Here is a 27837-nt window from a genome sequence, read left to right as displayed (position 1 = left end):
CTGCCAACTGGCCTTCTACATTGGCAGTTCACAGTGTGACAGCGTGCTGGGGGTTATCTGTCACTTCATCAGCTAGGACAGAGTCGTATATAACATTAAGTAATCATGGGAGTGCAGCCTGTCACCTTCGCCATGTTATCTTGGTTAGAAGCAAGTCTCAGGTTCTCCCCAGTAAAGGGGAGGGTATTATACTAGAGAGAAACACCATGGGACAGAGATCATGGGAAACCATCTACCTGTTATGCTGTCTGTATCAGTGATCTGGAAATCAGTGAAACTTGCGTCTGAGGTAGGGAAGACCCTTTCTCTCTAGACGACCATTCAAGTTTGAAGATGTTAGATACCAAAATAATGCACTGAAAAACGATGGTTCTCGTCAGTTTAGCTTTATTGAAACAATGATATTAAAGTTTGGTTAACTACCTTTCCCCACATTTCTCTGCCCAAGATCAAAACAAAGTCAAAAACACAGACATTATTAAGGCTCTAAGTATGTAAATTCTTTTCCTATGAGGTAAATAGAGGTTCTGTTTGTGTCACATAAGTTTGTACATGTGGTATGTGTGTATGTATTTAATTGTTTTCACAAAACAAAAAACATTATATATATATATGTACTTTTGAGCCTTGGACATGACTCTTAAGTATAAAAGAGTCCCTTCCAAGTTCTAACTCTTTTACTTCATTCTGAAGGCAGATTCTTTGGAGTTTGAACTTTGAGGGCACAGTGGTAAGATGAAAAGATTTTGAGACTCAGTATCAGAAGAGCTTGATTCTTCGGTGTCCTCTACTGAGTAGCTGACTGGCTATAGGCAAGTCATTTAAGCCTCTGTGAATCAGATGCATTTCTGTAATTGAAATGAGGATAATAAACCTCAGGTAAGATAATTATAATTTACCTGTATCAACAGTGACCTTGTAGAATGAGCTTGGGCTTAGAGTTATATAGTTAGATAGTAACAAGTTGGAATTTTGATCCTGTAACTATGTGACTTTTGACAAATGACTTATAATATCTGTCTTAGATTTCTCTTTTAAAAAATGGGATAATCTTTATATTGTGGTGTTGTAAGGATCAGAGTTCCATAGCTCTGTGTATAAATACCAGGGACAGTGCTTACTGCACTAGGTGTTCAAGAAATTAATGATAGTGGTGTGTGTTTGTCTACCACTGTTCCCAAGCGTAGTATTTAGGAGGAATAAAATAAAATGGGATTTCCCCCCTCATCTTGGTAAGCATTCCATCTTCTTTGTCTAGGTCAAGCTATTCTGCATCAGCCGTGTGAATCAGTGTTTTGAAGATCCCCTAGTGTTTGGTTCTAGGAACCATTAGTCCTGTTCTTAGTCCTGTGTTTGGGTCTACATCTCAGTTGGCTTATTTGAGTCCTTCTTTCAGTGATCTCTCTTAGGATTGTTTATTACGAGCAGGGACAGATCAGGTTAGATTTTGGTGGGGGGAGGTCTTCTAGCTATCCTTGGACACCTACAATTTTACTAAATAATTCTTCTGTTTTTCCTTCATGATGGTGTATGTGCCTTGGCGGATCATTTATCATTCAAGTAATTATCATTCAATGCCCTGGCCTCTTGTATTAATTTTTTAGCCATATAATTTTTAAACATGTCCATTATAAAGCAAAGCAGAGAGAAATGAAACTATTTAAAAACTAAGGCCAGATTTTTGCCTTATCAGGTACTCGTAATGCTAACACACTGGGTTATTGGTACAAAATATCTTTTAAGTGTCCATCAATAGATAAATGGATAAAGAAAACATTATATATATACACACATATATATATATATATACACTCATACATAAAAGAAAAATCACTCATCGTCTCAGGACTCACATAAGTAACTACTATTATATGGTTTACTTCAACAGACTTCAGTCCATGTAACCTGTAAGCCACAGACATCTTGGACAGTTTAAATCATCAGTAACGAAGTATATCATTAAGCAACAGTGGGATATTTTGAAAGAATTGGAAGACTTGTCATGAATTCAAATGCTTCGAGTAATACCCCTGGTGATATCCAGAGGTAAGCCTTCAGTATCTTCTACGAGTTGAGGAATGCTTTTGGTTGCAAGGACCATGGAGAAGTAAGTGGTTGGGGTGGCTGATTGTAAGAATTCTCATGAGATGGTAAGGGAAATGGCAGTTTCATGGGACTGGAAGAGCAGGGGTGATGCCTGGTAAAAATCAGACCTGGGTCTGGAGACTTTATGTGGCTCTTTGTGCTCCTTTCTTAACTCAATGTCTACTTTCTTTGGTCCCTAGAGACTTGCTTATTCTTTTCCACTTCTCTAAATCTTTTCTTCTGCGTATTCATTATTACTTGGCTTGCCATAATATGTGTTGCTCTGTTTTTCTCTTACTTCCTCATTGTCCCGACTGATTCATCCCCCTAGTTAAGCATTTTGTTAGTTTTAGCTCCTGTTGCTAACTGCTCCTTTACTTGGAGTTTACATTCTAAGAATTGCTGTTGCTCACCTTTTTTTGTACCATTCATATCTGCCTTTGAGTGAGGTGCCTGCCTTTGGTTTATTCATTTCTCATGTGTATAATATAAAAACTCTTAAGTCTATAATATAAAATGGAGCCATTCTGGAGAGTGCAACTCAAAACCTGGTTTACAAAGAAATAAGTACAGAAATTGAAAATAGGTGTTTAGAAACTTTTATAAGCACATTAGAGAGTAATTTTCTGTTTGTTGAATCTGATAATAAATGCCTTAAGATTGAATTTTATCTGTTTTTAAATTTTCTTTTTTAATTTTCCCTTTTAAATATATTTTAGAGAAGCAATGGGAGTGGGGTAGGGATAGTAATTGTTGACATTTAGAGAAGAAGTCATTTTGCGCACCTTTTCAGCAGGAATGTGTGGGTGCGGCAAGTATGGTGGCTAACATGTACTTTGCTTTATAAATAGGATTTGCTATATAAACATTTTCCACCTGTCTCCAGGAGCTACCTTAAATTCTTTCTGGAGCAAGATAGAGAATAAATGAGTAAAATATTAGCATTTTTCTTTGTTCAAATTTTATCTCAAGAATTCTTTGTTTTACCAAATGTTTCAAGGGTTAAGAGTGAAGTGTCATCAGTTAGTTCTCCACCACTTTAGTGAAGATGGTTCAGATACTGCTAAACAGGGTATCTTCAAGGTTCCTTCTCTATCTAATAGCTGATTTTATATAAGCACATAGATATGTATATTTTAATACATATTTTAATGCTGATAATGCATGTGTTTTTAGAATTATTTAAAAAAACAAGTGAATGAAACAATGAAACTGCTTATAATCTTACCACTTAAGAGTTAACACTGATAGTATTTTGGTTTATATCTGCACAGAATTTTTCTTTTCAACATACACATATATTTATAAATGCATATTTTAAAAATTAGAATAATATTTACAATATTTAGTATCTTGTTTTTCAATATTTGGGAGACCAGCTTGCCAAATTAATATACATGTATCATAATTTTTAATAAGTACGTTCAGTTCAATTCAGGTGCTCAGTCGTGTCCGACTCTCTGTAACCCCATGAATCACAGCACGCCAGGCCTCCTTGTCCATCACCAACTCCTGGAGTTCACTCAGACTCACGTCCATCAAGTCAGTGATGCCATCCAGCCATCTCATCCTCTGTCGTCCCCTTATCCTCCTGCCCCCAATTCCTCCCAGCATCAGAGTCTTTTCCAATGAGTCAGCTCTTCGCATGAGGTGGCCAAAATACTGGAGTTTCAGCTTCAGCACCATTCCTTCCAAAGAAATCCCAGGGCTGATCTCCTATAAGTACATTACTCTTCAGAATTCTAGAATTTGGACCAATGAAGTTATTTAAACTCTGCTATTTACCCCTGATCTACTTTCTGTTTCTGTAGATTTGCATTTTTTGAATAATTCATATAAATGGGATCATACAATATGAAATCATTTGTGTCTGTCTTCTTTCATTAGGCATGTTCTTTGAATTTATCATGCTATAACATGTGTCAGTACTTTGTTTCTTCTCATTGCTGAATATTCCATTTTATGGATATGTACAATTTGTTTAACCATCCATCAGTTGATGGACATTTGGATTGTTTCCACATTTTGCCTATTATAAATAATGCTGCTGTGAGCGCTTGTGTACAAGTCTTTGCATGGAAATACTATTTCATTTTCTCTTGGGTAGATTCTTAGGAACACTGTTACTTCCGTCATATAGTAAATTTATGTTAACATTTTTAAGAAACTACTGAATTGCATTCTGAAGTGACTGAATCATACTACATTTCTACCAGCAGTGTATAAGGGTTTTAGTTTCTCCACATCCTCACCAGCACTTGTTATTTTCTGACTTTTTGGTTATAGCCAATCTAGTGAAAGTGGTATGTCACGGTGATTTTATTTTTATTTTCCTAAAGAGCGATGATGTTGAACATATTTGTACGTGCATTTTTTGGCCATTTGTGTATCTTCATTGGTGAAAAGCCTATTGAGATTGTTTGCCCAATTTTAAATTTTTACTTGTCTTTTTGTTACTGAGCTTTAATAGTTCTTTACATATTTTGGATACAAGTCTTTTATCAGGGACATTCTTTGCTAATTTTTTTTTCCCATTTGTTGGCTTGAATTCATTTTCTTAATAATGTCTTTTGAAGTGTAAGAGTTACTAATTTTTATAAAGTTCAATTCTTTTTCTTTATGGATTGTGCTTTTGGCTTCATATCTAAGAAATCTTTGTCCAACTTAAGGTCATGGCGATTTTTCTCCTGCGTTTTCTAGAATGTTTATAATTTTAGTTCTTACACTTAAGTCTGGGCTTCATTTTAAGTTACTTTAAAAAATATATATATATTTATTAATTTGGCTGCGTCAGGTTTTAGCTGCGGCGTGTGGGATCTTCACTGAGTCATGTGGAATGTTTTCCCTGCGGTGCGTGGACTCTCTGGTTGTGGCCTGCGGGCTTAGTAGTCGTACGCAGGCTTAGTTGCTCAGTGGCAGATGGTATCTTTAGTTCCCTGACAAGGGACAGAACCTTTATCCCCTGCATTGCGGGGTGGATTCTTAACCGCTGGACTACCAGGGAAGTCCCTGAAATTACTTTTTAATGTATGGTGTGAGGTAAGAGTCTAAATTTATCATTTTGCCTGTGGATATCAGTTGTTTCAGTACCATTTGTCTCTCCCATCAGGAAGCTTCTATAAGCCTCTTATCCTTCTCCAACAGAGAGCAGATAGACTGAAAACCACAATCACAAAAAACTAACTAGCCTAATCACATGGACCACAGCCTTGTCTAACTCAATGAAACTATGAGCCATGCTGTGTAGGGCCACCTAAGATGGATGGGTCATGGTGGAGAGTTCTGACAAAATGTGGCCCACTGGAGAAGGGAATGGCAAACCCTTCTTTTCTCTTCCCCAGAAAAAGAAATGCAAAAAAGCAAAATGGCTATCTGAGGAGGCCTTACAAATAGCTATGAAAAGAGAAGTGAAAGCAAAGGAGAAAAGGAAAGATATAAACATCTGAATGCAGAGTTCCAAAGAGTAGCAAGGAGAGATAAGAAAGCCTTCTTCAGTGATCAGTGCAAAGAAATAGAGGAAAACAACAGAATGGGAAATACTAGAGATCTCTTCAAGAAAATGAGAGATACCAAGGGAACATTTCATGCAAAGATGGGCTCAATAAAGGACAGAAATGATATGGACCTAACAGAAGCATAAATATTAGGAAGAGGTGGCAAGAATACACAGAAGAACTATACAAAAAAGATCTTCATAACCCAGATAATCACGATGGTGTGATCACTCACCTAGAGCCAGACATCCTGGAGTGTGAACTCAAATGGGCCTAAGGAAGCATCATTACGAACAAAGCTGTGGAGGTGATGGAATTCCAGTTGCGCTATTTCAAATCCTAAAAGCTGATGCTGTGAAAGTGCTGCACTCTATATGCCAGCAAATGTGGAAAACTCAGCAGTGGCTACAGGACTGGAAAAGGTCAGTTTTCATTCCAATCCCAAAGAAAGGCAATGCCAAAGAATGCTCAAAGTACTGCACAATTGTACTCATCTCACATGCTAGTAAAGTAATGCTCAAAATTCTCCAAGCCAGGCTTCAGCAATACATGAACCGTGAACTTCCAGATGTTCAAGCTGGTTTTAGAAAAGGAAGAGGAACCAGAGATCAAATTACCAACATCTGCTGGATCATGGAAAAAACAAGAGAGTTCCAGAAAAACATCTATTTCTGCTTTATTGACTATGCCAAAGCCTTTGACTGTGTGGATCACAATAAACTGTGGAAAATTCTGAAAGAGATGGAAATACCAGACCACCTGGCCTGCCTGTTGAGAAACCTGTATGCAGGTCAGGAAGCAACAGTTAGAACTAGACATGCAACAACAGACGGGTTCCAAATAGGAAAAGGAGTACGTCAAGGCTGTATATTGTCACCCTGCTTATTTAACTTATATGCAGAGTACATCATGAGAAATGCTGGACTGGATGAAGCACAAGCTGGAATCAAGATTGCTGGGAGAAATATCAATAACCTCAGATATGCAGATGATACCACCCTTATGGAAGAAAGCAAAGAAGAACTAAAGAGCCTCTTGATGAAAGTGAAAGAGGAGAGTGAAAAAGTTGGCTTAAAGCTCAACATTCAGAAAACGAAGATCATGGCATCTGGTCCCATCACTTCATGGAAAATAGATGGGGAAATAGTGGAAATAGTGCCAGACTTTATTTTTCTGGGCTCCAAAATCACTGCAGATGGGTGATTGCAGCCATGAAATTAAAAGATGCTTACTCCTTGGAAGAAAAGTTATGATCAACCTAGACGGCATATTAAAAAGCAGAGACATTACTTTGCCAAAATGGTCCGTCTAGTCAAGCCTATAGGTTTTTCCAGTGGTCATGTATGGATGTGAGAATTGGACTATAAAGAAAGCTGAGCACCAAAGAATTGATGCCTTTGAACTGTAGTGTTGGAGAATGCTCTTGAGAGTCCCTTGGACTACAAGTAGATCCAATCAGTTCATCCTAAAGAAAATCAGTCCTGAATATTCATTGGAAGAACTGATGCTGAAGCTGAAACTCCAATACTTTGGCCACCTGATGTGAAGAGCTGACTCATTTGAAAAGACCCAGCTGCTGGGAAAGATTGAAGGCGGGAGGAGAAGGGGATGACAGAGAATGAGATGGTTGGATGGCATCACCTACTCAATGGACATGAGTTTGGGTAAATTCCGGGAGTTGGTGATGGACAGGGAAGGCTGGTGTGCTGCAGTCCATGGGGTCGCAGAGTCGGACACTACTGAGAGACTGAACTGAACTGAACTGAAGTACCATCTGTTGATAAGATTCTCTTTTCCCCATTGAATTGCCTTGGCAGCTTTGTTGAAAATTAATTGACTACATGTAAATATATGAGTTTATTTTATAGTCTCAATTCTGGTATACTGATCTACCTGTCTGTTCTTCAGTCAATTCTACATGGTTTTGATTACTGTAGTTTTATGGTTTTTTGATTTAGAAGGTGCAAGTCCTCCCATTTGTTTTTGCTAAAGATTATTTTGATTTTCTGAGTCCTTTGCTTTTCCATATAAATTTTTGGGTCAGCTTGTCAATTTCTTTCTTTTTTTTTTTTAAGTGTAAAGAAGATTCCATGTTCATTTGGTTTTGGCTTAGTAAGTCTGAAAACCTAATGCTTACAGAATAATCACAATAGTTAAAATAGTTGTCATATTTAAGAAAGCAATTGTAAATGGCTCCCACAGAGATCATCTCATAGGCTTGTGTACACATTGTGCTTCACACCATCAGGCTTACTCTGTATGGGCCTTGTTCTGAAAGCTGTGGTGCTATATTTTTAAAGACAAATTATCCATGTATTAGAATGATAACACAGTTTTTAAAATGTATAGATAAAAGGTTTCATAAAAAATATGGAGTTTTTGCTCAGAAAACCATTTTTATATATTTTTATTTTTTGAATTAATTTTTTACTAGAGTATAGTTGTGGGGCTTCCCATGTGGCACTAGTGGTAAAGAACATGCCTGCCAATGCAGGAGACATAAAAGAGATACAGGTTCAATCCCTGGGTTGGGAAGATCCTCTGGAAAAGGAAATGGCTGCCCACTCCAGTATTCTTGCCTGGAGAATCCCATAGACAAAGGAGCCTGGTGGGCTACAGTCCATAGCGTTGAAAATAGTCGGACATGACTAAAGCGACTTGACATGCACTCAGAGTATAGTTGCTTGCAGCTTGTCAGTTTCTACAAAAAATAAAAGCTGCTGGGATTTTGGTAGGGAATATGTTGAATCCATATTCAGTTTGGAGAAAGTGACCACCTTAAAGTACTCGTCTTCAAATATATGAATGTAATGTGGAAAGACTTCATTTATTTAGGTCTTCCATTTATTTCAGCAATAATTTGTACTTTTCACTGTAGAAGTCTTACACATCTTTTGTTAAATTTAATCCTAAATCTATTTTTTGATGCTAGTGTAAGTGGAATTATGTTTTAAATTTCTTTTTGGATTATTTATTGCTAGTGTTTAGAAATGTGATTGGTTTTTGTCTATTAATATTATATTCTTTGACCTTGCTGAAATTGTTCTTTGTTCTAGTCTTTTTGCTTCTTAATGAATTTCTTAGGATAATCTTGAAGGATCATGTCCTTTGTAATTACATACGGTTTTACCTCTTCCCTTTCAGTATTTGTGCCTTGTTTTTTTTTTCTTTTTCTTTCCTGGTTGCATTGTCTATAAGCTCCAACATGTCTTGAATAAAAATACTAGACATCTTAGTTTTGTTCCCAGACTTAGGAGAAACTTTCAGTTTTTAAACTTTTACCATTAAGTTTGATGCTACTTTTTGGCAGTTTTTCATTCAGGCCCTTTCACAGATTGATAAAATTTCCTGGTATTCCCAATTTGTTGAGAGTTTTTTTTTTTTTTATCATAAATGGGTGCTGGATTTTGTACATCTATTGAGATATGTAGTTTTTGTCTTTTGTTTTAGTAAAATGGTATTTTACATCAATTGAGTTTCAGACATTATATGAATTTTCTACTTTGGGGATAAATGCCAGTTAGTCATGTTGTAATTTAATTCTTTTATGATGTTGCTGGATTTGGTTTGCTAATGTTTTGTTGAGGATTTTTTGTATTTCTCTTCATGAAAGATATTGGTCTATTACCCTTTCTCTCTCGTGATGTCTGTCTCAGACTCAGAATGATTTTGAGAAACGTTTAGCCCACTTCTAGTGTGAGGATTGGTGTTATTTCTTCTTTAAAGTTTGGTAGGGTTTACTCGTGAAGCAATCTAGACTTGGCTTATGGTTAGATTTGAAATATATTAATTTAATGCTAAAAGTCTGTTCTGATTTACATTTCTTTTTGAGTTAGTTTTAGTAATTACTATCTTTTTAGGAATTTGTCCATTTGATTTAAATTGTCTAGTTTGTTATCATAAAGTTGTTCATGTTACTCATTATAATCCTTCTAGGTTGGTAGTGCCATTCACTCTTTCATTCTTTGTTTTAATACTTTGAGTTTCTTCTCTTTTTTTCTTTGTCTAGCTAACTAAAAGTTTATTAAGTTTATTGACCTTCTTAAAGAGCCAAATTTTGGTTTCATTGATTCTTTATTATTTTAGTCTTATATTAAAAAACTAAAATTCCATTTTTGTTTTTCTTGTTCAGTCGCTAAGTCATGTCCAGCTCTTTGTAACCCCGTGGACTGCAGCATGCCAGGCTCCTCTGTCCTCTGCTCTCTCCCAGAGTTTGGTCAAATTCATGTCTATTGAGTCGGTGATGCTATCTAACCATCTTATCCTCTGCTGCCCGCTTCTACATTTGCCTTCAATCTTCCCAGCATCAGGGTCTTTTCAAATGAGTCAGCTCTTTGCATCAGGTGGCCAAAGGATTGGAGTTTCAGCTTCAACATCAGTCCTTCCAATGAACACCCAGGACTGATCTCCTTTAGGATGGACTGGTTGGATCTCTTTGCAGTCCAAGGGACTCTCGAGTCTTCTCCAACACCGCAGTTCAAAAGCATCAATTCTTTGGCGCTCAGCTTTCTTCACAGTCCAACTCTCACATCCATACATGACCGCTGGAAAAACCATAGCCTTGACTAGACGGACCTTTGCTATGAAATGATGGGACCGGATGCTATGATCTTCATTTTTTGAATGTTGAGTTTTAAGCCAGCTTTTTCATTCTACTCTTTTACCTTCATCAAGAGGCTCTTTAGTTCCTCTTCACTTTCTGCCATTAGAGTGGTGTCACTTGCATATCTGAGGTTGTTAGTATTTCTCTCATCAATCTTGATTCCAGCTTGAGTCATCTAGCCTGGCGTTTCACGTGATGTACTCTGCATTTAAGTTAAATAAGCAGGATGACAATATACAGCCTTGATGTAATCCTTTCCCAAGTTTGAACCAGTCTGTTGTTTCATGTCCAGTTCTGACTGTTGCTTCTTGTCCTGCATACATATTTCTCAGGAGGCAAGTAAAACAGTCTGGTATTTTCATCTCTTTAAGAATTTTCCATTTTTTTGTGGTTCGTACAGTCAAAGGCTTTAGTGTAGTTAGTGAAGCAAAAGTAGATATTTTTTGGAATTCATTTGCTTTTTCTATGATCTGGTGGATGTTGGCAATTTGATCTCTAGTTCTTCTGCCTTTTGTTGTCCACAGTGGTAGATATAATGGTCATCTGAATTAAATTCACTCATTCCTGTCCATTTCAGTTCATGGATTCCTAAGAGGTCAATGTTCACTCTTGCCATCTCCTGTTTGATCATGTCTAACTTACCTTTATTCAAGGACCTAACCCTCCAGGTGCCTATGCAATATTGTTCTTTACAGCAACGGACTTTACTTTCACCACCAGACACACAACTGAACCTTATTTCTGCTTTGGCCCAGCTATTTCATTTTCTCTGGAGCTGTTAGTAATTGTCCTCTGTTCTTTCCCAGTAATATAATGTACACCTTCTGACCTGGGTGGCTCATCTTCTAGTGACATATTTTTTTACCTTTTTATACTTTTCATGCAGTTCTCGTGGCAAGAATACTTAAGTGGGTTGCCATTTCCTCCTCTAGTGGACCACATTTTTTCCGAACTCTTCACTGTGACCAATCTGTTTTTGGTAGACCTGCATGGCATGGCTCATGGCTTCATTGAGTTACACAAGCTCCTTCGCCTTGACAAGGCTGTGATCTGTGATACTTCTGTGATAGATCTGTGATCTGTGATTAAAATTGCATATGAACATTGTTAAAAGATTAATTGTTCTATAAGGCTTTCTTACTGCTGTTAGAAAAAATAGCAGTACTTACTACCTTGAGACAAATAACTTTCTTTATCCCTATAAATAATCATTTTCAACTTTCTGAGATGCTTTTTTAAAATCCATATTTCTTCAATAAAAATTTTATATTGCTATTTGATTTTTCAGGTTTAGCCATTATCTACTGACTTTCTGCTATAGAAGTTCATAATTTAGTTTTCACGTTTGCCTCTCTTTTTTATTCTCGCTTCATTTAGTGATATATAATCTTGGCTAGATTAGTTATTCAATGTTTATTATTTAATTATGAAAATTTTCCAGTTGAGCCATGTAGTAGTGTTTTGTGGCAATTTTTCTCTCTTATACATCTTGTTTTCCTTGAATTTAGTAGTTTTCTCATTTATTGTTTATTTGACTTAATTGCCACATATTTATGAATTCAACTTCATTCTCCTGCCAAGTTTTAGAAATCTCTCAATATATTATTCACGTAGTTGATATATTCTGTTATTTTCTGTTTTCGTGTTCTTAAAGAAATCACTCCTGGAGGTGCTGGCCAGTTCAGTTGGGACATTATCCCACAGTTCTCACTGGGCGCCTCCTTCCATTCTTCTGTCTTCTTGCTCAGTTGCTAAGTCGTGTCCAACTCTTTGTTACCCCATTAACTGCAGCACGCCAGGCTTCCCTGTCCTTCACAATCTCCCAGAGTTTGCTCAGATTCATGTCCATTGAGCCAGTGGTGCTATCCAACCATCTTATCCTCTGCTGCTCCCTTCTCCTTTTGCCCTCAATCTTTCCCAGCATTAGGGTCTTTTCCAGTGAGTTGCCTCTTCGCATTGGGTGGCTAAAGTATTGGAGCTTCAGCTTTAGCATCAGTCCTTCCAGTGAGTATTCAGGGTTGATTTCCTTTAGGATTGACTGGTTTGATGTCCTTGCCGTCCAAGGGACTCTCAAGAGTCCTGTCTTAGACATCCCTTTGCTGTTTTCTTGTCTTGAATACCCTACTGCTGGAATTCCATGTCTTTTTTTCAGTGTGGGTTTTATTTTGGTGAAGCAGGTCTCCAGTATCCCCTTGAGAAAATTCATTGTAGGTAAATGGTTTGATGTCTTACAGAACTGCAGTAGTCTTTCTCATACTCTTGGCTTTGAACGGTACTTATTGAGCGTAGGATTCTGAAGTGGCAATTATTTTTGCTTGGGATTTTTTCAGGCATCTTGGATGTTTTTCTTTCATTTAGTTCGTTTTTCATTTCTTACCTTGTGTTTTGATTTCCAAGAGCTCTCTTTTTTTGTTCGATGAATATTTCATTTAAAATTGCATCTAGTTTTTGTTTTATGGGTTTTTTATCTCTTCCTATTTTTCTGAGCATTTTAATGTTAGGGGTTTTCCCTTTCTCTCTGTTTAAAGTTATATTTCCCTGGAATAATCTTTGACTTCTTCCCTGCCCCTTGTGGTCTCTGTCTTTCTTGTTAAATGCTGCTTAGTTTCTGGTGATCCTTGGCTGTCTGTTCATATTTAGAAGCAAAGGCCTAAAAAGATGATAGGAAGCTCTGTGTGCGAGGTATTCTCTGTCAGCTGATCTGATTAAGCTGTTTGGCTGGAAAACTTCTAGCATTATCCTCTTTAGGTCTTTTTTGCCTGCTGGTTAGATTCTCCAGGGAAGATCCTTCAGTCACTGTTTTGGTTGCCAGTGTTCTGGTAGACAATAAATATTAGAAGATTAAGGATGTTAATTTATTATATATCTTTTTACTTGAATGTCTTGTTTTTGGTGTGGAACACTTACCACATTTGTATCTGATATCCCGAGATGTTCTGTTTTATCCTCTCCAGGGACTAAACCCCTAGTGTTCTGCCAGAGTGGGGGAGAAATCAATACCCAGTGTGTGGTGTATAGGGTAGAGGATCTGAGGAGCTCATTATTTCTTTGGCAGACTTTCAACCAATTCTTCTGTTTTCTGCTCTAGTTTTACCCCCATTTTAAAGGATGTTGCCAATGAAGTGAGCTTTTTGGTGACTTTGGTGTAAATCCAGTTGTCTTCTTTGGCTTTGAATTCAGGTTGCTTATGTCAGTCAGTCACCACTTATCCACCTGCATTCCAACTTCCAATATTTTATAGCTACTATCTCATCTCCTATTTTCATTCTCCTTTTGCGTTTATATCTCTTTATTCTCTTTGCTGTTATTTTGGTTAAAATTTTAATTTTGGGAAAAGAGAGTGCTTTAGTCTTTCATTTTAAAGCATGAATCTGTATTCTTTTATACTTTTTGTAGTATGTGTTTTATTTGCATAATTTAAACATGTTATTTAAAAGAGTAGTAAGGAAAGAACTCAGTCGTCTCCAAAACTTGTCAGCTTGTGGTAGGATGAGATAACCTTGAATAACCTGTCTTGAACAGTGTGGTGGTTTCCCAGTGGACAGTGATTTGTTTATATACTGCTTTGCATTTCTGTCTTAGCTTTTGCAGTCAGTGTTTTACTGGAACATTTCTTTCGGGCAAGGACCATAGCATGTCCCCTGTTTTTTGAGAAGTAAATTATCAGATATACCAGAAGTGCCTGAAATTTACTTAATAAGAATTATATTTTCTTTTGATAGGTTGAAGAATGCCTCATCTGATATAAAACAAATGGTTAAAAGTGAAACAGACTTGGATATTACTGCTGATCTCAGAAAGAAACTCCATCGGGCTAAGAAAGAAAAATTAGAAATAACAACTAAGCACAATGCAGAGGTAGAATTTATTTTCTTCTTATATAACGTTAAACGTAGGGTTTGATTATTTTAGATTCATTTCACATATTAGAAACTCCTTGTTTCAACATTTATCACTATAACATTCTCGTGCTTAAAAAGGAAATTAATATAACATGATTTTTTAAATATAATGAAATTGTTTGAGTGTTAAAGTAGAAATTTAATGAACTTTTTAATTTATTTGTATGTTGTCTTAATTTTATTTTAATTAACGATCAACACATTTGATCAAAAGTGTTAATTGATGTATTTGTTTGGTGACTAAGGGATATTTGTAAATCAGACGTTTTGGAAATCTTAATGTAGGTTCCTTATGGTCTCAGTCATGGAACAGCCTCTTAAATTTGAGTATGGACCTTTTAATCATAGTGTAATTCATGAATTATTGTAGTTTCTTTTTTAATTATATTATTATATCTTTTATTAGCATGTGTGTATATAAATATACGTATTTCACATGTATATGCATATATTCCAAAGACAGTAGTTACTTTTTACTCTAGGATAATTCATGAATTATATGTGTATGTCTCTTCTGTCTGTTGTCTTTTTTCTCTGTTTTCTTCTTTTTCTCTATTTAAATCTTACTCATTCTTAAAGCTCAGCTTAGGTAGCCTGATGTAGTGAAAAAAATATCGAATTACAGAGACCTGGACTCATTCTTGGTCCTTCCATTTACAAGGTATGTGGCCTTCAGCAAGTTATTTATCTTGTACATCATTGGTTTCTCCTTGTGAAACACTGGTCCTCAGGGTTGTTGAGATAATTAGGTGAAATAGAACTTGTGAAGTGCCTGTGAACAGTAATACTGGTTGTAATGTATTGACAGTCAAACGTAAACTGTGTATTTTCCTTCTGTTTTTGTTAAATTCCAATGCTGTTCTGTTGGGACACCTTTTAAAGCTTTTTAAAGGTGAAAATAATTACTCTTTTCTCTGCTCTTCTATAATATGTTGTTACAGATATTTTAGAGCTAGAACATTTATTTCACACTTACCTAATCTTCTTTAGTCCTTAAGCTTCCTGAGAGCTGAATGCAGTAACCATGCTTTTTTTGTGTACCTCCTGAGTTGCTTATTGGCACATAGTAGGTCCTCAGTAATTGTGTGTTTAATAAATATTTTTTTTCAGCTTATCTAAGGAATGATGGTTTATGATTAAAATGACAAGTGATCAGTATGTAACTGTTTTATTTGTATTTTTAATGGCAGTTGAGATAATTTTAAATAATCGAAGTAATAATTGCTTTTATTTATGTTGTATTATTACATACTGAATATCAAGTTGTATTTGTTAAATGGGTGCTAATTATTCATAATCTCCAAAACATATTTTTTAAAACCAATCATACATTTTACTTGAGAATATTAGTATTGTGATAATCATTCATCCATTAAATATGTTCTTTCACATACATATATAGTTATCACATTTCTCTTAGCAGAACATACATTTACTGCCTTTCATATGATCAAAATATTTTGGATTATGTGTTCACGTTAAAGAGATAGGAAATTATCTTATGGAAGAAAGGGAACTTTCTCAAAATAGGTAGTTATGATTGGTTCAGCTCCAATTACTATACATTCTTATTGTTTCAATTATTTGTTTAGATGATTTTTAGATGTTTAGATGATTTTACATATATATTTTACATATATATTAATTTAATATTTAATATTTTTTTTAGCCATATGATTTCTAAATGTGTCCATTATAAAGCAAGGCAGCATCTAAAAACTAAGGCCAGATATTTGCCTTATCAGGTGCTCCTAACACTAATACTAATACACTGGGTGATTGGCATAAAATATCTTTAAGTGTCCATCAATAGCTGAATGGATAAAGAAAATGTTTGTATATACACACACACAATACATATATTTAATGGAATATTACTCAGCCATAAAAAGAGTGCCTCTTGCCATTTGTGACAACATAGATGGACCTTGGGGGCATTACGGTGAGTGAAATAAGTCAGACAGAGAAAGGCAAATACTGAATGATATCATTTATACGTGCATGCTAGGTCGCTTCAGTCGTGTCTGACTCTTTGTAACCCTATGGACTGTATCCTGCCAGGCTCCTCTGTCCATGAGATTCTCTAGGCAAGAATACTGGAGTGGGTTGCCATTTCCTCCTCCAGGGGATCTTCCCACCCCGAGGATTGAGCCTGCATCTCCTGAGTCTCCTGCATCAGCAGGCATATTCTTTACCACTAGAGCCACCTGGGAAGCTCAGTATCATTTATAGGTAGAATTTAAAAATTAAAAAAAAAAAACCCCAAGCTTACAGAACAGAGAACCCATCTCGAAACTATTTCTGATATTAAGAGTAATACTACTTGATGTCCAAGTGGAATTGATTACACAAATACCAGAAGAGGTAGAGACAAATGGGGGATGTTAAGGTGACCCAGAGGGTAGTAACATTAGGAAGCCACTTCCACTCCTAAGGTTGAAAAAATTAGGGCCATGGATGGAGGGCCTATCTAGAAGTATTTGCAAGCACAAGGAAGAGATGCTACTCAGGGTAGATTGAGAGAGGGACAAATACCCTGGCTTCTCCTTTCCTGTCCTCAGGTACAGCACAGTGCCTCTTATTGACTCAGACTCTTGAGAAGCCATGGTCAGGTCATCATGGCACGTGTAGTTCCTGGAATACAGAGCAGTGTGGAGAAGGATAGGGGGTGGAGTGGGTCTGAGCGCAAACAGGTAAATGACTGGCATAACTGGGATGCCCAGATGTTAACAGCTTTATTCCTGAGGGATGGAGTGATTCTGAAATTAATGGAGTTACCTTGAATGTGTAATTAAGGTTTTATTTTTTTCATTAACTTACTATATTAAAAGATAATTGTAGATTCTTATTTTGTGAGTGTAAGTGTGCTGAAGTTACTTTTATAACATTTTTTAAATGAAAATTTTTTTTATATGCTAGAAAGAGTATAACTCCTTCTGTGTTCTACATATTAACAGCTACACAGCTACTTAACGGTAATTTCTGATGTTGCCCTTTAGAAATTCTTTTTGTCTTTTCTTCTTTCTTAGTAATTGAACCATTATTTCTAGCCTGATGTAGTAGCTCTGTGCTTTCCTTTATAATAATGTTCTCTCTCATCCGCCATCTCTTTCTCTCCCTCCAGCAATAAGTAATTTTGATTTTCTTTGAACTATCATAATATTTTTACCTCTTTTGTAAAACTAATCCCTTATGCTTTTCTATAGTATTTCATTACTTGTGATCAAGAGCTCTATAATGTTTGTTTTTATACTTTCACTGTACTTGAGATATAGCAAGTATTTATTATCATTTAATGAATCTTTGTTTAGATCACAGAATTTAAGAGTGGGAAGGGACTTTATAAATCATCTGGTTCAAACTCTTGCAAATAGTAGATAAATTAGATATTTGTTTATTAAAACACCTGCAGAATTGGTACTTTTATTACTTTATGCTCTATCAGTAATATCATAATCAAGAGAAATAATATAGATGATATTTATCAATATTTATCGAGTAAATATGTATAAAATATTTAGCTTCTTGGTTTCAATTATGGATTAGAAAGGAAGGAGAGAATGAATTTTTAAATGCTTACTATATGTCATGCCTTTTTTACATATGACTATTTCTGATTAAAACCTTTTAACTTCTCTTTATTTTGGATAAGAAGTTCATATAAGAATTTTTTTCATTTTAATTTTTGTTCTTTAGTGGATTCTCTAGAATAAGACAATTAATCAGTGTTATTTGATAGTCAGGTTAGTGCTTCTTTTCCAGTCTTTTAGGAAGTAACAATGTATAAATTCTTGTCTTATAAATATTACAGAAACAAATTTCTGTGTTAATTTAAGTGTTTGAGTACATGGTCTCATAATCTTGGAGACATGTTTTAACATTGGTTCATGATACCAGAAATCTGCTTTTAGCTGGCAAGCTATGAGAGCCAGATTGCCAAGCTGCGATCCGAGGTTGAAAAAGGAGAGGCATTGCGACAAAGTCTGGAGTATGACCTGGCTGTTGCTAGAAAGGAAGCTGGACTCGGAAGACGGGCTGCTGAAGAAAGGCTAGCTGAGGCACACAGGATACAAGAAAAACTCTGTGGTAAACTACTTCTGTTTCTTTCCATGTTTAGGGTTGTAATGTCATTGTATATCATTGCTCCCTGTTGTGTATGGATTTCGTATAAGAGCAGAGGTATGACTGGCTTTGGATAGACAGACTTTGCTGTTGTGTGTATGCTTTCTGGCAATTATGTGAACATTCATTTACTTGACATTAATGTTTTTGTATATTTATAGAAAGAGGTTCAAAATTCTGTTACTCGCTTTGTAGAGCACTTGTTCCATGAATAATCAGTAGAATCAAATAGAGATTTAAAAAAGAATTATGGGCTTCCTGTCCCATATAATCTGAAACAGAATCTCTAGCCTCAGAGAATCTATATGTTCAAGAAGCATTGCAGCTGATTTGTTGATTAGCCAGGTATAGGAACCACAGAGTATAATATATGTAAAGAAATGTGCCTAGCTATGTGTATGACTTATAACCAGCACCTGGGTCATGGAATGGAAAATTATCAAAGTCTTCCACATAGATGACTGCTATCCTGATTTTTAATAGCAGGACATTAATTTATTTTGCCTCCTTTTTGTACTTTATAGGAAAGGAATCATAGAGTATGTACTCTTTTGTGTCTGGCTGCTTTTCCTCGACACTGTGTTCATGAGTTCATCCTATTGTCATATGAACTTAATATTGATGTTTAATACTATATAGTGAGAACATACCACACTTATATTCATCCATTTTTGTTGACAGTGGTAGTGGGTAGTGTTTAGTTTTTGGTTATTAAGAATAGTGTTTCCCTGAACATTCTTATACTCAGTTAATTTTAATGAAGAGAACACTGAACATGAATTCATAAGATTTAGATTTAGGTCCTGATCCTGCCACATACTGATACTTGAAACTAAACTGTTTTAAAAATGAAATGAGAAAACAAAAGTGCTTTGTTAATTGCATGGACTCAACAAATGTCAAAGTTATAGTATTATAAAGCTTACTATCCTTAGTCTTGGTCTGGCCATTGGTCAAAGATAATTTTGATTACCTTTGACATTTAATTACTACACTACTGTCTGACAGTTAGGATTATAAGACTTGAAAGGCACCAGATATACAAGTTAATGACTTCTATTTAATTATGAAGAAATTGAAGTCCAGGAAAGATGGAAAGTTACTTGCCCAAAGTCAGGTGATTTCAACAGACATTTCGCAGAGGAAGATAGAATTCTAGTAGTCACATGAAAAATGCTTCCCCTCACTTGTCATCAAGGAAATGCATATTAAAATCACACTGACTGTCACTGCATAGACATCAGATGGCTTCAGAAATGAATGTCAATACCAAATATGTTCAGATATAGAGCAACTGGAACTCTTTCTTATATTTGGTTAGTGAGAAAGTGAAATGGTACAACTACTTTAGAAAAAAACTTGGCAATTTCTTTTAAAATAAGCATATTATTTTCTCCAATGACCCAGAAGTTTCACTCTTTGGTATTTTCTCTGAGAAACATTTGTCCACAAAAGACTTGTATAAGAATTTCATAGCAGCTCTATTTATGACAGCCCCAAATTGGAGAAAAACCTTAAATGTCCATTAACAAAAGAAGAAAACATTTTTGTATATTCATTGGATAAAATACTGCTCAGCAATAAAAATGAACTAACTCTTGATACATTCAATAACATGAATGAACCTCAAGAATATTATGCTGAGTGAAATTTTACACAGAAGATGACTTCTTGTATGATTCCATTATATAAAATTCTAGGACAGAAAAAACTATTTGTTGTTGAAAAAAATCAGAACAATGGTTACCTTTAGGATGGGTTGGTGGGGGGGACTGACTCGAAAAAGGTAGGGGGAAATTTTCAGATTGAAGGAAATGTTCTTTATTTTGATAAGGGTTTGGGCTACATTAGTGTATGCACTTATCAAATCTCTTTGAATGGTACACTTAAGATTAATCAATTTCACTATATGTAAATTTTACCTGCAAAATAATTGAATTATATATTTTAATTCTAATTATTGATATGAATGCTCAGTTATTCAGGATTGAAATTTACTTTTATTTGCACCTTGTTTTGAAATGTATAAGAACTATGATGGTTTGATGGATGGAGAAAATGAATGCATGCATGGATAGATGTATGGATGAATGTGTAAAGAATATATATATGGCAAAATGTTAAGCATAGAATCTAGTCTGAAGTTCATAGGTGTTCATTGTACAATACTCTGTTACTCTAAACCTTATTTTTCAAAATTTTTGTGATAAAATATTAAGGGTAGAGTAGGAAAAAACCTAATGAATTTATGGGATTTTAAAAGAGATAAACTCATAATGATTGAGAGAGGAGACAAGACAAGAGAGAAAATATTGGAAGTTGAAAAACAAGTGGACGAAGGATAACTGACTTAGCAGACTTAAGATGTCAGAATCCTAAGCCCCAGTAAAATAAAGGAGGTTAGTTAATAGCTGTTTGCTCTAGAACCACATATGTTCTTAGATGCCCTTCCCAAGAGCCTGCTGTTCTGGGATTGCTCCCACTTCCTAGTGTAGATTGGGGGCTTAATATCTGGAGAAGATAAAATACAGGGTTTCCAGACTGGCAAAACCAGGAAGATAACATACTACTACTGAATACTGAGGGTCTATTGCTTCTAGATTCCTTTTTCTATTGACTTTCCCAAAAGTGAGCCTTGAGATTACTACACTCCGTGTGGGAACTTGGAAGACCCTTCCATGGGTCATCTGACCAAGCTAAGAGAAAAACCTAATGATAGTGAGGTAGGGAGTTTCCTTCCCACATTTATCAGACCACGGTTATCAGCTTCTGTCCTCAAGCTCAGAATCTGGGCAATAGTTATGTGAGTATATAAAAGATGTGCCACCCTTATAGTTATGCTTAATTGGGAACAGATAACCAAGAATTAGCAGATACTTGGGGAAATCCTCTAAAACGGAGTGAAAAGCATTAATCTGGAAGAATCAAAAACTCTGCTAGGAGCAGATTTAACAAATAAGCATTATTAATACCCTCACAGCTGAAAAAGAATATGGTCTGTCCAAGGTATAAGAACTGGGGGATATAAAGAAAATAAAAGCCTCTTAGAAATTAAAAATATGAAGTCAGAAATGAAAAATGGCAACAAAAGCACTGGAAGATGAAGGTGGGAAAAATTTCCCCAAATTAGAGACAAAGGTAGAAAGATGAAAGAGAAAAGGCAAGAAACTTTGAGGACCAGTCTAAATAGTGGATGATCTTGAAAGAGATAAGAGAGAAAGCAGAAAGGGATAAATGATCAATGAAATTACTTAAAAAGAAAACACCTCAGAACTGAAAGATATGAATTACCAGATTGAAAGGGCCCACTGAATATTTACCACAGTGGAAGAAAATAGACCCACGTGAAGTCATGCTGCTACTGCTAAGTCGCGTCAGTCGTGTCCGACTCTGTGTGACCCCATAGACGGCAGCCCACCAGGCTCCTCTGTCCCTGGGATTCTCCAGGCAAGACACGTGAAGGCACAGCATTATGAAATTCCAGAAAATAGAGACAAAGTAAAGATTCTAAAGCTTTCAGAGAGAAAAGAAAAGGAAAGAAAAATAAGCCATTTGCAAAGGAACAGGAATCAAAATGGCCTTAAATTTACTTGCAATACAGGATGCTAAACGATACAATACTTGTAACTGAATGGGAGGGAGACTTTTTGTATCTTTTAAATAACTTTTGTATTTTGAACCCTTTGAATACTTGATCCATTTAAAACACAAATATAATTAGAAATAATACTACAAATAGTGTTTTTTTTTTTTTTTTGGTTTGTTTAACAAGTATAGTTCAGTTGCTCAGTTGTGTCCCACTCTTTGCGACCCCATGGACTGCAGCACGCCAGGCTTCCCTGTCCATCACTGGTACTCCCGTGTTATCTTTACAGCAGTGTAACTAGGAGGCACTTTATTCCCACTGAGTGTTAGAGAGTCAGAGAGGTTTAATCAGGTGGTAGGTGGTGAAGACAGACCTGGAAGCCTTTCATTACTTCTTTTCTAGATGCTGAAACAGAACAGCAGCCATAGTGAGTTTGGAAGTGATAGTTATTGTTGAGTTAATACTAGGATGGGAGGTTGAGCCTAACTTTAGGGGAGCAAAGAGTTCTAGTTTTAAGGTTCACAACCTCAATTTTGTGATGGTCTTAAGTATGAGATACGCCACAAGTATTGTTTGCCAAGTCAAAAATCAAAATTTGTAATCTATCAAGGCTTTTAAAAAAGAGGGTGTGGAGAAAAGGGAACCCTCTTACACTGTTGGTGGGAATGCAAACTAGTACAGCCACTATGGAGAACAGTGTGGAGATTCCTTAAAAAACTGGAAATAGAACTGCCTACTGATCCAGCAATCCCACTGCTGGGCATACACACTGAGGAAACCAGAAGGGAAAGAGACACGTGTACCCCAATGTTCATCACAGCACTGTTTATAATAGCCAGGACATGGAAGCAACCTAGATGCCCATCAGCAGATGAATGGATAAGAAAGCTGTGGTACATATACACAATGGAGTATTACTCAGCCATTAAAAAGAAGACATTTGAATCAGTTCTAATGAGGTGGATGAAACTGGAGCCTATTATACAGAGTGAAGTAAGCCAGAAAGAAAAACACCAATACAGTATACTAATGCATATATATGGAATTTAGAAAGATGGTAACAATAACCCTATATATGAGACAGCAAAAGAGACACTGATGTATAGAACAGTCTTTTGGACTCTGTGGGAGAGGGAGAGGGTGGGATGATTTGGGAGAATGGCATTGAAATACGTATAATATCATATATGAAACGAGTTGCCAGTCCAGGTTCAATGCACGATACTGGATGCTTGGGGCTGGTGCACTGGGACGACCCAGAGGGATGGTACGGGGAGGGAGAGGGAGGAGGGTTCAGGATGGGGAACACATGTATACCTGTGGCGGATTCATTTTGATATATGGCAAAACCAATACAATATTGTAAAGTTTAAAAATAAGATAAAATTAAAAAAAAAAAAAGAAAAAAAAAAACTAAGAAAAAAAAAAGAGTATCCAGTTTTTTTTTTTTAACTGTCTTTAAAAAAAAAAAAAAAACATTTATTTTCTTGAATAGGAGAAAAAACATTTGAGTTGCAGCTGGTGCACCTAAACTTGGATGTGCTCTAGGAATATGTCATAACCAATTCATGGCAAAATCACCTCTGTCTGGAGGGGAAGAAGAGATTGAGAATATATAAAATAGGTTCTGGGACAGGAACTTTTCAATGTAGACTGGTATGAAGTGGTTAAATGTTTTGTTTTAAGATGACATTGTAAATGAAATCAGCTCTAGTGCCTAGGTTTTTGAGCTCCTATGTTTTAATTTGTGGTTGTAAATATACCTGTTATTCTTTTATATTTTTAATAGCTCAGAATGTAGAACTTCAGGGAAAGGCAAATGAGATCGAGAAAGCATTCCAGATTTCCCAGCAGAAATGGAAAGAAGAGTGCAGAAGATTTGAACATGATTTGGAAGAAAGGGACAATATAATTCAAAATTGCCATCAGGAATATGATTTACTTACGAAAGAAAAAAGCAGACTAGAGAAAACTCTACAGGTAAATATTTCATGAAGAAATTCTTCTGTATTTAATATTCATTGATATGTATTATTGGAGAAGGCAATGGCACCCCACTCCAGTACTCTTGCCTGGAAAATCCATGGATGGAGGAGCCTGGTAAACTTCAGACCATGGGGTCGCTAAGAGTCGGACACAACTGAGCGACTTCACTTTCACTTTTCACTTTCATGCATTGGAGAAGGAAATGGCAACCCACTCCAGTGTTCTTGCCTGGAGAATCCCAGGGACGGGGGAGCCTGGTGGGCTGCCGTCTGTGGGATCGCACAGAGTCAGACACGACTGAAGCGACTTAGCAGCAGCAGCAGATATGTATTATGGGCTTCCCTTGTAATTCAGTCAGTAAAGAATCTGTCTGCAATGCAGGAGACCTGGGTTTGATTCCTGGGTCAGGAAGATCCCCTGGAGAAGGAAATGGCAACCTACTCCAGTATTCTTGCTTGGAGAATCCCATTGACAGAGGAGCCTGGCAGGCTACAGTCCATGGGGTTGCAAGAGTCGGATACAACTTATATGTATTATACATTATTTGAAGTTATCTTTGGAAAGGAAAATGCCAGAAAGCAAGCAAATCTGATTTCCTCTTTACTCCTCCCAACTCCTTTCCTCTCTCCCTTTCTTCTTTTTTTTTAGGGTCATATTTGCAGGTCTGTTTTGTAATATGCTTTAGCAATATGTGAGTATATATACTGTTTCTTTTGTGAAAAACAGTTTGAGTTCTCTGATCAAAATTTTAAAAAAACCCACTTATGTGGGAATATTGTAAGAAGATAAGAACCCACAATCCTTTTGGTCTAGCAGCATGAAAAGTTGGAATTTTAGAAATGTGGGTCCTAGATTTTGACCTGAATATACAATAAACACAGAAAAATTTGTATATATCTGATATAAACTTCATTATATATGTAGAGTACATTGTATATGGCATGGTAGGTGAAATATATGGCCTTTTACTGAAATTATTGTGAGCTATTTATCCTCCCATTTTTTTGTTCTTTTTTAGTTTCTAAAGTAAAAGCATGGTTTAAAGTTGAAGTTGCCACTCACCTAAAAGATTTTGAATTGTTTGTGTTTGCCATTTTTTTTCAAGTACCAATTTAAATTAAAAAAAAAAAAAATGTGGTAAAAATGCTTTCCATTTACCAAGGGTGTAAATGACTTTCAGAATACTGGAAATAAATCTTCACTAAAAATAATTTTACAAATGCATTTGCCAAATGTAAAAGTTTTAGCACAATGGTTCCCTTCCATTGTCAGCATGTCTCCTTTTGATTTCCTGCTTGCTAACAGTCACAGTTGTCTCTTCTATTTACTGTAATATTCTTAGACTCTGGAACGATGCCAGACATAGACAAGGGTTGCATTAGTTTTTGAATGAGGGGAGTTTAGTGACAACTGGAACTACGAGTTCCTGGGCTGCTCTATATAAACTGCCCCACGTAAAATGTCTTAGAATTACGGGGAAAAGAGAGAAATGGTGGCAGCATTCCTTATAGTCAGTCAGCTTGCATCTCAGATCTCTTATGGATCTTGATGTGATCTTGAGCATCTGTTTGGTAGGAGAACTTTTGATTTTACACGATTGGCTTTGAACTAATCTGCATGGAGACCTTTGGGAATAAAGAGGAGTCACTGTTTTCCTCTAAGGGGAAAAGGTCTCAAGGCTCTCCCTGTTGGCTTTCCAGTAGTGTTGGGAGGGCAGTCTTTACTTTGCAGATCCATGCTATAGTTTATAAGGACAGGGGAGGTTTTCCCTCTCTCTCACGTAAACCACAGAATCTTTCTCCTTGTGTTAATGCAGATTGAGTTTTAAACCCTACAGTTTAGAAACTTGGGCTTCTCAGGAAACCTGCATTTTATACTTCTAATGTTTTGAACCAAATTAGATCCTGTAAATGTAGCGCAACTAAGAAAATCACTCAAGAAAACATCTTGCAAATACTGCTTATCTGTAGAACAAGAAATTAGTTAATAGTCCAGACCTAAAAATGTTTTATTTCATTTTTCAAATATTTGATATTCATAGGAAATTAGAGCTTTCCATATTATCTCCTTTACATACAGATTTACATATAGATTACATATATGCCCGACAGTCTACTTTGTTTTTGTCTTTTTATCAGGATGCATTTTGTTCAGTCCCCTGCAGCTAAGTTTTTTGGAAAGATTGGTTTAAATATCTATATTTAACATCTGTATTTATATCTATCTGTATCTATCAATACTGTATCTATATCTACCTGTATCTATCAATATCTGTATCTATATCTACCTGTATCTATCATTATATGGATTACATATATGAAATGTTGCTTGAATTAAATGGGTAATCATAGCTTCTTATTCAGATATTATTCTGATTGTCAAAATATAATCATTCTATTAATTCTTCTAACATAAATTGTAGTGAGTTTTAACAGTCTATGGGTAAGGAAAGCCCTTTGTATGTTTAAATTGCGGATGAAGGAAGAAAGGTAACTTTTATTGATCAACTAGTAAAGCAAGATTTTATTCATGTAAAGGAAGCATTGGAAAAACATCAGGAGGAGAAGAATGAGATGGAGTCTCATATCAGAGAGACAGCATTGGAGGAGCTTAGATTACAAGCAGAACAATGGGAAGCAGAGAGAAGAGAGTTACAATTTATAGTCCAGGTATTTAAAAATAATAATTCAGATCCTTCAATATGTCTTTTTAATGCTTATGATATTAAAATTTACATTAGTGAGATAATTGACTCGCCTACTCAAGGAGAAAATAATTCGTAGAAAGCCATGTTTCATTTGTAGTTACGTGACAATATGGGCAACTGGTTCAAAAAGATACTATTAGAATTAGAGTCAGGTGACTTCCATTGCATAAATTATTTGATTTTTAAAGGACATATATATACACTTGGCATTTGGTTTTCCAGTTTAAAATGGGAGACTATTAGCAGTCTTTAATAACATAAAGAAATAGAATAGTTAGATTTTGGATATTAAAAGATGCTTACTGATCACTAATAATTTCCATTATAGATGAGCAGACTGCAGTTTGTGATTTAGTCATATCATAGACTGAGCAATTAGTGTGGGAAAAGATTATGAGTCTCCAGATTCTTACTTCTGTGTATATTGCATATCTTTAGGACATTCTGTAAATTACTTTGAAGGAGAGTTAGGAGAAATTAAAACTGTTCATTCACTAATCAACCAATTTAAAATTTCAAATAAATTTCCATTATTTCTTCTATTAATTTGTGATAAGACAGTTTTTCTACACAAAATGACATTGAAATGTAGTCTTTATATAGATGTCAAAGGTATGTGTTCTTTACAGAATGAAAAATGTTCACCTAAAATAAATTTTACAGTTGCTTTTTGTGTTAGGAAAAGTTTTATAAGACGCAGGTGGCCCCAAACCTGTACAGAATAGGAGGCACCTATTTCTTTAAGAGTGAAATCTGGCAGTAAACAGTGGAAGTACTGAATTTGTTGCATATGTAAGTGTTGAGAATACCAACGGTATCACATATTTCCCAAACCTTTGTTCCTTGGGCAATGCTTTTCTTCCCAGTCACTCCCTCTGTGAAAGCTGTAAAGATAGTTACTCTTTAGACCTCTTGGTATTTTTAGAGTCTGCTTATAATTTTGTAGTTAGTTAGTCCTCTCATTCAGTCAGTCACTTGTTCCTTTATTCATTCCCTAAGTACTTGCTGACTTCCTGCTGTGGGTCCTGAGGATATAAAATTGATTAAAATATGATTTCTTTCCTAAAGGATCTTTCAACATGGAGAGGCATATAAAGAGAGGAGAAAATATTGTAATATAATACAATTTTAAAGAAAATGCTATAGGGTCATAAAAGAGAAATGAATTTCCTGGGAGTTTGGGGGAAATTTATCACAGAGCAGAGGGCATTTGAGCTGTTATTGATAATTGTCTTCATGGTTACCTAAAACGAACTAGTACACATAAGTAAATGAAAATAACCTCTTTATTTTTGAATACTCAGAAATTTCCACTACTACCAGTCAGAAGCCCCAAATTTATAAAATATATT

General features: G+C 35.7%; 1 protein-coding gene across 17 annotated transcripts in view; it reads left to right on the top strand.

Moving 5' to 3' along the window:
- The window catches only part of CCDC171 (coiled-coil domain containing 171), a 340483-nt gene that overhangs the window by 5694 nt on the left and 306952 nt on the right, over positions 1-27837 (top strand). For 11 of the 17 annotated variants that reach the window (XR_015169517.1, XR_015169516.1, XR_015169518.1 and 8 more), the window contains exons 2-6: positions 1889-2046; positions 13905-14040; positions 17996-18170; positions 23582-23772; positions 26316-26447. Coding sequence is in view for 14 of the 17 variants with exons in the window: in XM_086415030.1 (XP_086271156.1) it covers positions 2003-2046; positions 13905-14040; positions 17996-18170; positions 23582-23772; positions 26316-26447 (678 nt within the window). In the remaining 3 variants the exon portion in view is untranslated. The remainder of the gene's footprint in view (positions 1-1888; positions 2047-13904; positions 14041-17995; positions 18171-23581; positions 23773-26315; positions 26448-27837) is intronic. The other 6 variants (XM_086415031.1, XM_086415043.1, XM_086415037.1 and 3 more) reach the window with 3 other exon arrangements.

Source organism: Bos grunniens, chromosome 8 (assembly GCF_055505025.1).
Source record: "Bos grunniens cultivar Pamir isolate PY7600 chromosome 8, Bosgru_T2T1.0, whole genome shotgun sequence".
Lineage (NCBI taxonomy): Eukaryota > Metazoa > Chordata > Mammalia > Artiodactyla > Bovidae > Bos > Bos grunniens.
Note: the sequence above shows the minus strand (reverse complement) of the source record. Positions and strands in the feature narration are given on the sequence as shown.